Below are 16,251 nucleotides of genomic sequence, written 5' to 3' on the forward strand. Positions count from 1 at the left end.
GACATATGTACACTACTATGTGTAAAATAATATAACTAATGAGAATCTACTGTATAGCACAGGGATCTGTGTGACCTGAATGGGAAGGAAACCTAAAAAAAGAGTGGATATATGTATACGTATAGTGATTCATTTTGCTGTACAGCAGAAACTGACACAACATTGTAAAGCAACCATACTCCAATAAAAATTTAAAAAAAAAAGACAGTGCTGCTTGAAGAGGTGCTCAATAAATCTGTATTGATGAGAGGGGGGAGGGGAAGGAGAAGAAGGGAGAACAGGGAGCGGGCAGGAGGAGGAAGAGAGGGAGGCAGGCAGAGAGGGCGGGTGAAGGGAAGAAAAGGAGGCACAAACAGACCAAATTGTTCTGCAGATAAAACTCTGGCTTCCCTGTTTTGAAGCACTAGGGCGAGTGCCATCACTAAGAACAAACTAATGAAGGCTCTGAATTTTCACACCGTGGAGCAAAGAGAGATGAGGTGGTGTGAAAACGGATTCCTTCGCGCTCTCAGCTGAATTTCCTTTGCAAGTAAAGACAACTAAGCCTCTTGGGAAGTTGGGAAAACATTAAAACCTGATATTCTAGTTTAAATTCATTATAATAAGAGATGCACAAAACCCTCATTTTAACCAAGTAGTATTGCAAACCAAAGAATTTTCTCTTATTGCTTGTTGTTTATCTTTAGAAGCGGGTCGGGGGAGCAAGCTTTGGTTTTCGGATCAGGTTTTTTCTCCAGGCACGTGCTTCAGGTCCCCTGCCCGCCCTTTTCTCCTGCCATCCCCCTGCTGGGCTGCCACCAGCTCTGCTTCGCGCCCTCGCACCTTCAGGGCACGGCTGGGTTGAGCCTCCTTCTGTGACACCATCAGGGGACCGGCCTCTCTCCAGTCTCCACTGCCCGCCGCCTTGCTGCACAGCCCCTTCTATAGAGCAAAGCTGTGTCCCACCCTCGGCCTCCTGGCATCCTCACCTCAAACCTGGGGGTTTGTAAGGAAGCTGTTATTGTCCCATCTTGCCATGAGAGTCACAGGGACTTAGAGAACTTGTGTAACACGGCTTCTGAGTCTGTGACAAAAGCCAGCGTCCCTAACCTGGCACCCCACTGACTAGCCACATCCAGGGTACCTGGAAGGTCTTGTCAGTCGATTCCAGACTAAAAAGTGTCCCCTTAACTTAAGTGGGAGATAGTTGGTGACCCCAGAGAGGGACCTGGTTCCTGTGGGTGCCGGGGCCCAATGCCAGCCTGCTGAGGGCTGAGGGGTGAAGGGGAAGAGGGACCAGAGGGAGGATGAGCGTGGCCACTCTGCCAAACCCCGCTTTGAAGGTGGAAAAGAGGGGCGGGCGTTCAGGGGAGGGGGAGGGCCCGTCCTAAGTGGGGAGCGACTTGCGGTGTCGCACATGCTGAGGAGAAAGAGCCTGCAGAGCCCGTCCAGAGAGACAGGCAGAATCTGACGCTCGGAAATCCTGGGGAGAGGTCAGGGGCTGGGTGAGGGGGAAGAGAGACGGTGGTCACTACAGCACTGGCACACGGCACCAAGCTTCACGTGTGTCCACAGATTTCATCCTCACGGCAACCCTGCAGGGTGTGTGCGGACGTCATCCCCACGGTGCAGATGAGCAGACCGAGGCAGGGAGAGGCCGAGTGACCTCTCCAGGGTCCCTCAGCCAGCAGGTGTGGGAGCCGGGGCTGAGCCAGGCAGATCGGGTCCGAGCAGGGACGCTGCACGTGAGGCGGGAGGAGGGTGGGCGTGCCGTGGGGCCGGCGGGAAGTGACGGAAGAGCACCGCCCAGCGTGCAGGCTGTGATGTCGGAGCAGGGCCGGACACCAGCAGTGGACAGAGACAGGGTGGTGAGGAAGGAGGTCAGAGGGGGGTGCGAAGCTCTGGGATGGGCAGGGAGATGGCAGGGACACAGGAAATGTTTCAAGGCCCCGCTGAGGTTGCAGAGTGGGAAATGGGGGGCCGTCCGCTGCTGAGAGGGGAACACAGGAAGGAAGACAAGGGTGAGGGTGGGGAGGAGCCAAGGATATGGGCCAAGAAAGCGTGGAGGGGACTTTTATGAGGTCCTGTGAGGTGGTCCTGGGCTTAGGAGGTGGTCCTGGGCTGAAGCAAAGAGGGAGAGGAAAGATGGGGGCCAGGGAGACGGAGGACTGGAGACCTCGGCCACCAAACCTCGTTGCAGACACTCCCAGAGACGGATAAAGCTTCCCTCTGAATCTGTGCCTTTCAAGTCTCCCACCCCTGGCCCCGCCCAGGTGCACACCCCTCCCTGAAATGTTGCGGTTCCCTTTCAGAGCCTCTCTGCCCTCTGAGACTGGAACCCCCTTTATAGAATTGGGTTTCTCTCCAGCTCTGACACCTTCAAATACTGGTGCTGTGGGCGTCAGGGAGAAGCCAGGCCTGTGACCTTGGGCACCCCCCTGGCCCAGCTCATCTTCCAAGTCCCATCTTCCCGCCCTCCCCCTCGTGATGTTCTGAAAATCTGAGACATGTTCCTTTACACAAAGGCTGGGGCCACTTCTTCTACCCTCTGATCCTTTGGGGTACTCTCTGATCTGGCCCCACCTGACCATCCAGCCCCATTGCCAACTACTCCCAACACAGGCCTTCCACCCAAGGCTGCCCTTAGATGGGCATGTGCCCAGAGCACTGGGTTTGGAGTCCGAAGGCCTGGGTTCCAATTCTGGTGGGAGAGTGGGCTCCTCCTACAGGAAGTCTTCCCTGATTACAGGTCCTTGTTGCTGGCCCCTCTTCTGATTCCTACAGCACTAACAGCCTCTGCTGCATGAGTTGGCACCCAAGTATACTGTGCAGGTTCTTCAGATGTCTCCCAGCTGGTGAAATGTATGTGCCTGACTCTCCTCTGTGTGTCGTCCATTCACTCAGTTGCATCCATGCAACAAATGTTCGCTGGGCTAGGCCCTGGGGAGACAGGAGCAAGCAGCACAGGCATAGAAGACAGGGTCTCCTGGGGAAACAGAAGTAACCGGACATCCCCAATCAGTCCGGCCAGCGCTATGGTAACAGCAGCAGGGAGTACTACAGGAACACCCTGCACAGTCTGGGAGGAGGGGGTCGGAAAGTCTTCGTGCAAATAAGCTTTCAACTGGGACCCGCTCTGGGAAAGAGGGTGAAGCTAGCCCAGGGAGAGAAGGAGAGAGGAAGCATGTCTCAGACAGAAGATCTATCTGCACAAAGGCTCAGAAGGTGAGGGGGGTTGGACAAGGTGAGAGCAAGACCAGGTGGAGGAACCAGATGTCAGAGTGTGAGCCAAGAGTTGGGGACGGGGCAGAGCAATCAGTAGCAGCACAGCAGCCCGGTTAAGGCCTCGGCCGCTGTGTCTGGGAGTCAGGACCTTCTCCTAAGTGCAGTCAGTGGGGGAGCCTCACTTCTGGTTGGATCTCCAGAGGACCAGGAGGCAGTATTTTACCTGCCGTGTCCATCTGTCCACAGCTACCGGACCCTGGCCACGGAGCACGAGGCATTGATGCAGAAGTACCTGCACCTGCTACAGATCGTGGAGACCGAGAAGACGGTGGCCAAGCAGCTACGGCAGCAGATTGAGGATGGAGAGATCGAGATTGAGCGGCTGAAGGCAGAGGTGACCGCCCACCTGGGGAGCAGAGGCGGCTGGCCAGGGATCAGGGCCAAACTGCAACCTGGGCTCCCGCAGCATCAGGGAGGCACATGATGGGCAAGAGGGACCCGCTTCCGGCCACAGCTGTGCCAGCCTCCAAATGTAAAATCAGTGATGCTGGCAGAGTGGGAAGGTCCTGGGGCCAGATCTGGGTTCAAAGCCCACCTCTGCCACTTAGCAGCTACAACCAGCCTCTCTGCACCTCCATCTGTAAAACAGGCTTTTTCTCCCTAGCTGACAAGGTTGTGAGGATCAAATGAGATTATTTATGAGCAAGTTCCTGGTTACTAGGCTGACAACCACATGGACGAAGGAGGTGGGGCCAGGGCCAGAGGGTGGCTGGTAGGTCCTTAGAGTGTGGGCTCAGGCTCAGCTCCAAGGCAGTCCCTTCCCTCTGCCTGTCATGGCCATCTGGAGGCTGAGCTATTGCTAGGTTAAGCCTTCTAGAACTTCACCACTCCAAGTGTGGTCCATGAAAGAGCAGCCCATTAGAAATACAGCACCTAGGGCCCCACCCATATCTCCCGAATCAGAATCTGCACTTTAACAACATCCCAGGCGATTCTCATTTATGGGTTGGCCAAAGGGTTCGTTTGGGGTTTTCCATAAGATGTTACAGAAAAACCAGAATGAGCTGTTTTGCCAATCCAATACATTAAAGCTTGGGAAGCGCTGGCCCTCAGCCCTTAGACACCCCTCACCAGCTGTCCATGTCACCACACAGTGATCTTATTGCCTCTCACCCCCTCACTGCACCAGCGTGCTCAGAACCATCTGGCCGCATCACACAAGGCCCATGGCTCTGAGCTGGGGAGGAGAATATGCGAACACAGATCCCTGCAGTCAGAGTCAGCTACATAATCTGCAAGGCCTGATGCAAGGTGAAAATGCAAGGCCCCGGTCAGGGTGGGACAAGTCCGTCTCCCCTTCCCACCCCCTATGGCCCCCACCCATAGTGGACATGCCATCCCCAACCTCAACCTCCAACTCCCCTAACCTCTGCGCCACGATGCACTCAGGACCCAGATTCAAGTGAGCAAGGGACCTTTGCTGAGTCAACCACCTAACGCACCAGGCGCTGCCAGCCCTGGCAGGACAGTTGTCTCCTTTCCCTTCCCTGGGATACCATGGGTATGAACAAGACCCACCCCCTCTGTACCTACACCAGCCCCTGCAGAGGGCGGAGGCAGACAGTGAGATGTGAGTCTGCCAGGCTGACTTGACCCCTTGCCACCCAGACCAAGGGTTGCAGAGGCCTGGGTCCCAGGGTGCCGGGGTATAAGGAATGAGCAGGGAGACAGGAACACACGTGACCCGAGGCTCCAAGTCCCTGGGGTGTACCTCATGGTCCCATCAGACATCACTTACAAAACACAAATTCAAAGAGAATCTTCTTAAGAATTTTAAGACAGCAACTGCTGAGCTTGAAGCCCCAAGCACCTGGCCTTCTGAACATAGGACACCCCCCCACCCCCAACCCTGTCTCACACCCATGAAGCCAGTTCTGCCTCAGATGCTCAAGTCACCAGTTCCACCTTGTCACGCAGCTGTGAAGCTCTGAACTAAGAGTAGTGTTGACTTGGAACTTCAGATTCAACAAAAACTTCAGATTCAGTGCAATTCCCCCAGCCCCACCCTGAGCACCTTCAGACGTGCTTCCTTAGTCCCCACAACCACGCTGATAGGATCAAATGAGGGACCGGGCTCAGAGAGCTCAAGTCACCTGCCCAAGCTCACTCACCTGGGAGGTGTGAGAGCCGAGACTGGAACCCAGGTCTGCCTGAATGCCTGCCAGTCTCCCCACTCTACTCATAGCCTCTTCCCACATGGCTCCCAGGATGCGGGCTTTCCCCATCTCTAAACCACCTGGTTCATTCTGGAATCTATCCCAGCCCAACACACATCCCTGAATCCAAGCTGAGCCCCTGTCAGGGACCAGGGAAGAGGTCTGACCTCAGGACCAGGTTATTAGCTTTGTGATCAAAGGTGTCCAGGGGTCGTTCATTCATTCACTCACTCACGCACTAAATGCCCTAATCACCTGACCACTGCCTTGCCCTCTTCCCCAGGCTCCTCCCCTCCGATCACTCTGGGCTCTGGCTCCTGCTCCACAGCAGTGAGCTGTGCACCCCTTGGCCTTTGCACGTGCTGGCTCCTGTTTTGAATGCTCTCGTCACCCCCACACTTCCCTGCCTGGTGAGATTCTCCCAAGCTCAAATGCCTTCTCCTGGGGACTCCTGGTCTAGCCAGGAGTGTGCTCCCTGTCCCCTGCCCCCACCGTTTGCTCACACTCCACGTGGAGCAGCAGAGCCAGTGCCACACGTGTCTGTCCCCCACTGGGCTGGCGGGAGCTCCCTAAGGACAGGGTGAGCCCTTGCACCCCCTTTGCCTGGCACATAGTAGGTACTCAATTAGGGCTTGATGAATAAATGGACACTGGCTCTGTGGTGAGACTAGAGATACGGAAGCTTTTACCCTTACAGTCTGATTGTGGTAGAGTGTAGTCGGTGCTATAATAGTGCTTGCAGTATGAACCCAAGCAGGAAGTAAGTCATTTTACAGCCACAGGTGTGGGTTCATGTTGCATATGACCTACAACTCTTTCAGGGGTTTGTAGGCCAGAGAAGGAGTGGGTTCAAAGGGCAGAAACCCCCTTTGGAGCTGGGGAGCAGAAAGCAGGTCAGTTGTGAGTGATTACACATGTGTATATGTGTGTGTGTCCGAGTGGCAGCAGAGGCCCATTTGGTGGGAATTTGGAGCAATGCTGCCAATTCAGTCCATTACCTTCCAGGGCAAAAGATTTTTTTAAAAGACTTTGAAAGAAGAGCCAGCTTGGTGAAGCTTTCTGTGGCTGTACCTCGCCCCCCCCCCCCCCACACACACACACACACATCCTGCAGGGTAGAGGGCACCTGTTTGCTCTGGGTGGGCTCCAGGATGGTGGAAACAGAGCCCATTTCCCAGGAAGTAGGCCCTCAGGCAGGCAGGAGAAGCCAAGTTAGTGATGAGTCACCACAGTGACAAAGACAGAAGGTCTTAGAATGTCTGAGCTGGGGGTGGGGGTGGGGCGGGATCTGAAGACACTGAGGTCCATAGAAGAAGAAGGGACTTATCCAAGGTCACTGCAGGGTCACCTCCAGCACTGGAGTCCAGGCTTCAGATCCTTGGCCTGTGCTACCCCACAACTTACTCCTTCCCTGCTGAGGAGTTGGGCCTTATAAAGGGTGAATGTTAGGGAGTGACTGTCACCTGGATGGCCCCAGGTTCTCAAGGTCCACCTTCCCTCTGATAGCCAAATAAAATCCTCAAGCCCCCATCCCACTTATTCCTGAGGGTTCCCAGGGACCTTACCTTTTCCTGGCCACCTCTTGCTTTCAAATTCTGTTTTCCTGATGTGTCACCTCTCTTCCTATAGCAGCTATTATTATCCAGTATTGACTGCTCTTTGTTCCTTGGATGGTTGCTACATGTATCTGTCAGGATGAGTTAGGTGATGCTGCAGTAACAAATAGCCCCAAAGTCTTAGTGGCTGGAAACAACAAAGGTTGCCTTCTCACTCACACTGTGTGTCCTGCCACACAACATTCTCACTCCAAGTCAGGGACATAGTCTGACGGGGCTCCCACCATCAGAAAATTCAGAAGTCACATGGCAGAGGAAAGGAACCAAGCAAATAATGTGACACCTCTGCTCATATTTCATTGGGCAGAACAAGTCACATGAGCATGCCCACTTGAGGGGACTGGGAGATACCATCCTGCTGTGTCCAAGGAAGAGAAGCAGCGTATCCACGAAAGCCCTCGTGGCTACCCACCTGTGGCTCCTCCTCCAGTTCCCAAATCCCTTGACGTAGGCTGTTGTGTGTAACAGATTTTCCAAAAGGTTTAGATATAATGGAGAGGGGGTTACCTTACTGAAACAGAAAACAGCTTAAAAATGAATAGAAGCCACCCCTGCCCTCATGTCGCTCAGCCTCTTCCTGCTACAAGGTTTCCCACTGACCTCTCCTCACACTCCCAGTTGCCATTTCATTGCTGGTGGTATCATTCATAATCTCTTTATCTTCCAAGATCCTCACCTTGCATCCAGTGATGTGTGGAGCAGGCTCATATATCCTTTGCAAGAGCCAAATGTTAAGTTTGCAAGAGTTTGCAAACTAGTTCTTCAACCTTTGGAAGCTTCAAATGGGCTGAGGTAGCAATGTCCACACCATGGAAATTGGCAAGTGCCACCAGTCAGAGGTTTTCTTTCAGAGAGCTGGTCATTAAGCATTTACCAATATACCATCTGCATATTTTTTCATAATTTGCAGGGCACGGTGCAAAATGAAAATGCAGGGCCCTTAAGAATCTCAAATCAGCAACAGCAGAGCCTTAAAGCAAGTGTCTGTCCCTTCTAAGCCTGGGGCTCTGCACAGGTCACACATCCAGGAATCCAGCCCGGTGTCTACTCCCAACCCTGTAGCCCCACCCCTAGCCCTGGAGGTAACAGGAGATCACACCCAAATAAAAGTCTACAGAAAGCTTTACCGGGTATAACTCTCTACCTCTGTCTTATTCTCTTCTCTCCCATCTAAACAGCCCAATTAGGCTTCATTTTTCATAACCCAAAGGCCCTAAGGACCATCTAATACAAAGGGAATGTCTACCTCTGAGAAGAATTCCACCCCCCACCTCTAGAATGCTCAGATTGGACCATTTCATTGTTTTGTTTTGTTTTGCTTTGTTTGCCTTCATCGTGGCTTGCGGGATCTTAGTTCCCCAACCAGGGATCAAACCCATGTCCCCTGCAGTGGAAGCGTCGAGTCCTAACCACTGGACCGCCAGGGAAGTCCCCATTTCATTGTTTTAATAGTGATTTTTTTCCCGTTTAGGATTGGAAGTAAATTTGGAGAGTGAAGACAGGCCCTAAAGGGCAAGATAGAAGTTTAGAGGTAGTCGTAATATTTTATTGGCTTGGAAGCACTCTGGATCCTGGGAGGCTGACTCTGGAAGAAACAGAAAAGATCTTTAGTTCAGGGTTTAAAATAAAAATTTAGCCATGGGATAGGTTTTGCAAACAAACTTCAACACGGTACCCTATTTTATAAACTAGGTCAATGAGGGGACTGCTCTGGGAGAAGTAAGAAAGGGTAGCTGTGACCCCTCCCCACACAGCCCCTTCCCATCCCCCTCCCCAGGGAGCACCCCCCATGCCTTGAGTCCCCTTCCTATTTGCCTTCCTGCCATCCTCACCCCTGTGACTCTGGCACACAACAACCTGTCACACCTGTGCCTTTGTTGACACCCCCCTCTCTACTCAAATTCCCTCCATCCCATAGCCCACCTGTTGGGCTCCTATTTGTCCTTCAGAACCCCTTCTGGGCAGCCCTTGCCGCTTTCAGGGTGTGACCTTCCCATGGCAGTAGGTGCATACCTTGCTTCTGGCCTCGCCTTGTCCGATTATAAGTTGCCTCTTTGGGGGTCTGAACCCCTTCTTCAGCTGGAAGCTCCTCCCGGGAAGGGATCTGACTTCCCCACCTTACCCACTGGTCAGCTGTGTCTCACCACTGCCCAACAGAAAGACCCCCTCAGGACCCGCTGGTGGTGTTGGCATAAAGGGAGACAGAGATGGGCACCCGTGGGGCTTGGAAGAGGCCAGAAAAAAATCAAGAAGGAAGGAGAAAGAACTCAGCTGTGTGGCAGCTATTTGAAAAGCAAGAATGAGAAATTTTTAGTAAAGCCTTAGAGGCTAACAAAAAGGGGAAAACCTGAATTAATTCCACTGTCAGTGACGGCACTGGCTAAGTGCATTCTGGATGAAAGACACTGTCTCCAGAGAGGGGAGTAGGGCGGGGCAGAAGCCGACGCACCGTGTCTCAAAGCAGGCTTTTCCTCTGGTGGGTCAAGGGGGCCAGACCATGGGTGGGCAGGGGCAGGGCCCAGCAGAGATGCCTGGCTTTGAGCCAGCTTGGGCAGCTGGAGCTGGACTCTAGCCCAGTGAGTTGGGTATGAGCCAAAGTCCCCACCGTGCATGACCTTCACTGACAAGGGTCACCTGAGCTGACCCTGGACGTCCAGCAAGCAAACCAGGGTCAAAAGCAAATCCATCTCCGAAAGAGACCTGCGAGGGTAAGAGAAAGGCTGCCTCCATGAGCGCACCTGACACTGGCTCCTGGCAGGGATGGGCCGCAGCCCAAGACTTCTGCGGGGGTCCCCAGGCTCACGACTCTCCAGAACTTTGCCCACTGGGCCTGATCCTTAAACAAAGACTCTAAGGCTGCCGGCGCTGCCTGTGCATGTAGCATAGCGCCTGACCTAATTGCATCTATTTTTTGCCCTGGTCCCTGCTGAGTAGATGTCCTGGAATGCCTTGCTCTGAGACAAGTGCCAGTTTTAAATACAGACCACACACACACACACACACACACACACACACACCGTCCTAAAGAAAAAGAGGGTTCTGTGTGCAAATCTCAAAACTGGCAAGAGAAAGCAGACTGGCAAGGAGGTGATAATATCAGGCCAAAGGTGGGCGTTGACTGGGCATCCCTGCATCTCTGAGCTCTCCAGGAGCCTGCCTGCCTCTGTGTGTGTGTGTGTGTGTGTGTGTGTGTGTGTGTGTGTGTGCGCGCGCGCGCGCCTTAGCCCTTTAGAATACAGATCAAAGAATCAGCCTTTATTTCAATGTGCAGATGTTCCCAGAGAATCAAAAGAAAAGATGGGGGGGGCGGGGGGAGAAAAAAGAAAAACCCGTGTCGGTGCTGAATATTTCTCAGTTAGATATTTTCAGCCGCTCTTCAAGCGCAGGCCGGGGTAATTTTAGCAACCCACAAGTGGAGAGCGGGTAACTGTTCCATTTTGCTTTCAAAGTGCTCAATTCGCTCAATTGTGAGAGCCCATTCATTTTGTGGTTCAGCAAGTGGCCTTGAGGGGACAAAGCCACGTGCTCTGAAGAGGAGCAGCGCCGGCTTTGTGGCAGTGTTTGTGGATTCCCCTGAGCTGCTATCTTTAGACGTGTGGCGCTGGTGACTGCAGTGTTTTCCTGTGGGTGAGGTTTTTGTTGCTGCTGTTGCTCTGATCGTTTTACAAATTTTTTTTAATGAAACCTCTTTTATTTTATTATTTTTTATTTATTTATTTTTGCCAAGCTGTGCGGCATGTGGGATCTTAGTTCCCAGACCAAGGATAGGACTCATGCCGCCTGCAGTAGAAGCATGGAATCCTAACCACTGGACCACCAGGGAAGTCCCTGCTCTGATCTTTTTTAAATTTACTTATTTATGTAGCCAACAAATATATGTTGAGTGCCAGCCCCATTCTAAGCACCAGGAGTGCAGGAATGAATGAAACGGGTGGTCCACAATGGAATAAATAAGCGTTGCCTGTATTTTCACGGGAAAGTCCACAGGCTGTGGGAGCCCTGGTGGAGGACCCGCAGCAGCAGACTCAAGGATGGTGGGAAGGAACCCCACCTAGGGGCTGCACCACTGGCCCGTTCACCTGAGCAGTGCCAGAGGTCCCCGGCCACAGTGCAGCTTCAGGCACCCCTTCTCCTGGGCACCCCCCCGCTGGTTTTGTTCTTGCAGCTGGGCCAACCTCTCTGATCCCCAAATCTGGCAGATGAAGATTCTTAGGTCATCTCAAACGTTCATCTCAAGGGCTATTCCATTCTCCTAGGCCAGCAGTTTCCAGGTTGTGCTCCAAAGAGGCCTCCAAGTCAGAGAAGTGCTTCAGGGCTGTCCCAGGAGGGGACAGCTAAGCCAGCTGTGCTTTCATCTGAAGTCCTGCTGGGGTTCCAGGACGGTTCTGTTCGAAAAGTTAAAGGGACTACCAAAGTGTCCATCGACGGGTGGATGGATCGCAAAATAGGGTCTGCACATACAGTGGATACTAGCCTTAAAAAGGAGGGAACGTCTGACAAGTGCTATGACATGGGTGAACCTTGAGGACATTATATTGATGAAATAAGCCAGCCACAGAAAGACAAATACTATCTGATTTCACTTAGGCGAGGTCCCTACAGGAGTCAGAGTCATAGAGACGGAAAGCAGAAGGTTGGGTGCCAGGGGCTGGGGGAGGGGAGAATGAGGAGTTAGTGTTTTTTGTTTCGTTCTGTTTGGGGTTTTTCTTGGCTGCGCCTTGCAGCATGCAGGATCTTCGTTTCCCGACCAGGGATCGAACTCACGCCCCCTGCAGTGGAAACGTGGAGCCTTAACCACTGGACCGCCAGGGAAGTCCCTGGAGTTATTGTTTAATGGGTACAGAGTTGGGGAAGATGAAAAAGTTCTGGAGACGGATGGTGGTGATAGTTGCACAACAATGTGAATCTACTTGATGCTACTGTACTGTACACTTAAAACTGATTAAGATGGTAAATTTTATGTTATGTATATTTTACCACAATAAAAATTCAAAAATAAAGGGACTGATGGTTTAGGGAGTAAGGAAGAGAATCACAGACTTGGACCAACGCTCCCAGATCACAAATGGGTTGCCTGCAGCCCAGAGAGTGCCTCCCCCAGGGTCACTCGGAGTCAGAGCCCCGCTGCCCTGGACCCGGGTGGACAGGCTCCCGGTCCAGTGCTCACTCGCAGACACCTGGCTCGCAGCCTCACACAAAGCAAAGGACAGAGCTGCAGTACCGCTGGCCCTGGGGGAGCATGTGGCAGGTGCTCGCTCACCACGCCGCGCCTGGCTTTGGCCGGAGGGGTGGGGCTTCCGGCAGCCAGAGCCCCGCCCCCCCCTCCCCCCGGCAGCTGACCTGTGTTTCCGTTGCAGATTGCATCCCTGCTCAAGGACAATGAGCGCATCCAGTCCACCCAGACCGTCACCCCCAACGACGAGGACAGTGACATCAAGAAAATCAAGAAGGTCTGTACCACTCCTCGGGGCTCGCACACCTGCCCCGGTCCTCTTTAGAGAGCCCCGCGGCATAGCCCGGGGTCTGCAGTGTCCACATACCGCCCCACTGCTCCCGGGCGTGCCACCCCCACCTCCGCTCCAAAGGTACAACCAACACCCTCTCACCCCTGACCGGCACCTTGTCAAGCCATTTCTTCTGGTTGTCTCTGTGAGGTAGGGTGGTTCCACCCATTTGATAGATAAGAAAACTGAGGCTCTAAGAGATGAAAGAGTGGATAGAGCCAGAGCAGGAACCCCGGCTGTGAGACTCACAGCTGAGAGCTTTCCTCACAACCCTGGGCAGCCTCAGTGAGACCTCCGGCCGCTTGTCCGCTGTCACAACCTCGCATGTCCGCCCTCCACCCAGCCACTGTCCTGCAGACACTTCTCCCTTTTAGTCCCCAGCAGATGTCAGCATGGGAACCGGCCTCTGTGACGCCCCATAGATGGCCCCACTGGGTTTACTCTGTGAGAGTCCAGGAGGGACATCTCAGAAAGCTGCCTGGTGGCAGGGATACTGACCAGCACCGTGGGCCACCCCATGGAGGGGGTGTGGAGGGGAAGAGCATGCTCTGTGTTTGCAGCTTGCTAGACTTGAAGCAGGGGAGCCTGACTCACCCTAAGAAAAACAAGCAAAACCAGAAAACCCTACTTGTTGAGAGTGTAAAAGGACCCCAGCGCCATCCAGACCAGAAACTGCAAACTGGCATCCCACAGGCCAAGTTCAGCCTACCAGCATGTTTGGGGTTTTTAGCCCACATGGTGTTTTTTTTTTTTTCCCTTTTTAATTTGTTGCCAGTGCTTTAAAAGCTAAACATTTCACATAAAAATCTGTATTTCTGGTTTCTCAAAAATAGAAAGAGCTAACATTCATTACGCACTTTCTATGTGCCAGACACTATTCCAGGAGATGTATGCAGATTAATCTGTTCCTAACTGCAAGCCCTCTGAGGTTTTATTATTATCTGCATTTCACATATGGGATTGCTGAGGCACAGAAAGGCAAAGTGACTTGCCTAGGTCACACAGCGAAGTATTTGCTGAGTGACACTTAAACCCTGGCCACCAAGCTTCAGAGCCAGCATCTCGGTCACTGGGACACACCATCTCTTGGAAAAGCAGAAGGTCTTGCAGCCCCGGGCCCACCTCCTGCACACGGTGACTGCTGGCCCCAGGCCAGGGGCTGTCGCATTATTGCCCACCTAGCCGGCTTCAGGATCTGTAGGACCCACCAGGCTCCCATGGACATTGGGATTTGCCACCAGTGCCACTCAGGGTCTGAACCGAGCCCCGCCCAGGCAGGGATGCCCCGGCCTTCCTTCTCTGCTATGGCCCCACAGGGCTTCCTGGCCCATTTTGAAAAGCCGCTCTGGTTGGAACATGTTGTGAAGTACCCGCTGAAATCCACCTCCCTCCTTTTATTTTCACCCTTCTGGGCCTCAGAGCAAGCCCCTCCTTTATCCAGAAAGGCTTCCTGTCTTCAAAGAGAGCTGCCACGCTGAGGCCAGGCCTCTCCTCCCCGGGGCAGACGTCCCTGGCCTCGGGTCTGCACTCAGACAGCGGCACCTGCTGTGCGTGGCCCGTGCCCTTTGCAGCTGATGACATCTTGATGAACGCCTCGGATCCCCAGGCCCCCCACCCCAGCACCACCCGGCACCCCTGCTCCTGGGGCCCTGGGGCCCTCCCTGTGCAGCCCCTGAGCTTGCACGCAGCTCAGCAGCAGGAACAGCGAGGAGCTAGGCGGTGCCTTGGTTGGAAGCGTGCATATCTTAAAACAGTTCTCTGTGTCTGTGAACCGAGGCCCTTCCCAGGTTCCAGCCAGAACGAGGCCAGCCAAGCAGCCCGACTCCAAGTCAGACGAGTCAAGTGTCCATGTTCGTTTCCTCACGGAGGCAGAGGAGAGTCTGATGAGACCCAAGCATGAGATTAACTAATTTGCCGCGTTCTGTTCAATCTGATAATCGCCCTCTACCCAGACGAGCTTTAATGGAAATTTAAGGGCTTTCAGGCCAGTCATATGACAAGAAGAGGTGTGAGCCGTGCCCAGCACAGCCTGGCAACCCTCTCTTCTCAATCCCCCTCCCGTGATGGGGACTTTGTGCCACACGTTTTCTCCTTCAGAGGATGCTGCCAAAGCAACCCCCTGGTGATCTGGTTTAAATGCAGAGGTCTGGGGCGGGGCCAGGGGATTTGCCTTTCTATCAAGTTCCCGGGAGATGCTGATGCTGCGGGTCCAGACTTTGAGTCCAGATATCATCTCATTAGCCCCATGGCACAGGTGGAAAATGGGCTTAGAGGGACCAAAGGACTTGCCCAGCACCGTGCAGGCAGCAGCACCAGGCCTGATCTTTGTCTAAGCTCTTTTCCCTACGTGCCCAGCGTGGGGGACGACAGAGCCTTGATCCCTGCCCTGGGGCACTCACAGCCTGGAAGGACAAGAGCAGGTGAGAGTAACAGGAGGCTCTCCCGTTGGTCTCGGCACCCAGGTGCAGAGCTTCCTGCGGGGCTGGCTGTGCCGGCGCAAGTGGAAGACCATCATCCAGGACTACATCCGGTCACCGCACGCCGACAGCATGCGGAAGAGGAACCAGGTGGTGTTCAGCATGCTGGAGGCTGAGGCCGAGTACGTGCAGCAGCTGCACATCCTGGTCAACAACTTCCTGCGCCCGCTGCGGATGGCCGCCAGCTCCAAGAAGCCTCCCATCACCCACGACGATGTCAGCAGCATCTTCCTGAACAGGTGAGCACCCGGAAGGTCGGCCTCCCCTCAGAGCACGTGGCCAAGGCGGGACGAGGGAGCCTAGCCGGCACTGAACTTGGACATGAGCCCTCGTCTGGTTCCTGCCAAGTGCAGAGGGGGATACTTGAGGCCCAGAGAGGAAGGACATGTCCCGAGGTCCTGTGGTGAGAAGCCAGTGCCCTGACCGTTACAGGCAGGAGTACAAATGGAGGTCCACATAGAATGTGTCTAAACTAGCGGTTCAACTGGGGCAATGCTGGGAGACATTCTTGATTGTCAACACTTGGTGGGGCCGGTGGGGAGGGTTTGCGACTGGCACCTAGCAAATAGAGGTCAGGAATGCTGCTAAACATCCTATAGCATCTCCCCATGGCAAAGAATTATTCCACCAAAAATAGTCGTGCCAAGGTGGAGAAATCCTGGCTTAAATGTTTACAAGTTATAAATGAAGCTACAAAAAACCAAATGGGTTCCATTCTTCTACTTTAATGTCATTGTCATAATGATCTAGAAGCCAGGTCTAAATTTTTAGAATTCTTAAGCTCCTTAGAGTTCGGCTCTGTACCACAGTACCCATGTACCTTATGAAAGCAGTTACTTTTTCCAGATGGTGACTCTGGGCATTTGTATGGGGTTTGCGGTACCTCAGAAGGCTGAGCTGATGGCTGTCCCTCTGTTGTCAACCTCTTTTTAAAAGGATAGTCTTAGGAAATGATTTAAATGAGCTTTGGGGAAGGCAATAAACTTGGATAAACTAGGTGAAAGCAACAAACATGGAAACATATCAACAGAGTGTTATTTACAAATTATTCTCATCCAGGAATTAAAGTAAATTACTTTGTGCTCCAGGGTGTTCATTCAATGGCATTTCTTTTAAAATATCCATCATTCCGTCATTTCACTCATTGCAACTGGCCCTCATCCAGGCCCTCTGCAGAGGTGTTTGGGACCCAGGGTCACCTTCCCTGTGCCCTGCTCTTTCCCTTTACCTGCCA

At 53.3% G+C, this 16,251-nt stretch overlaps 1 protein-coding gene across 1 annotated transcript in view; it reads left to right on the forward strand.

Annotated features, from left to right (window-relative positions):
- RASGRF1 (Ras protein specific guanine nucleotide releasing factor 1) overlaps positions 1 to 16,251 on the forward strand; it is a 113,428-nt gene that overhangs the window by 28,478 nt on the left and 68,699 nt on the right. Inside the window, exons 3-5 of the mRNA XM_057723121.1 lie at positions 3,451 to 3,598; positions 12,394 to 12,486; positions 15,003 to 15,256. Of these exons, the coding sequence (XP_057579104.1) occupies positions 3,451 to 3,598; positions 12,394 to 12,486; positions 15,003 to 15,256 (495 nt within the window). The remainder of the gene's footprint in view (positions 1 to 3,450; positions 3,599 to 12,393; positions 12,487 to 15,002; positions 15,257 to 16,251) is intronic.

The sequence above is a fragment of the Hippopotamus amphibius genome, chromosome 2 (assembly GCF_030028045.1).
Source record: "Hippopotamus amphibius kiboko isolate mHipAmp2 chromosome 2, mHipAmp2.hap2, whole genome shotgun sequence".
NCBI classification, from domain to species: Eukaryota; Metazoa; Chordata; class Mammalia; order Artiodactyla; family Hippopotamidae; genus Hippopotamus; species Hippopotamus amphibius.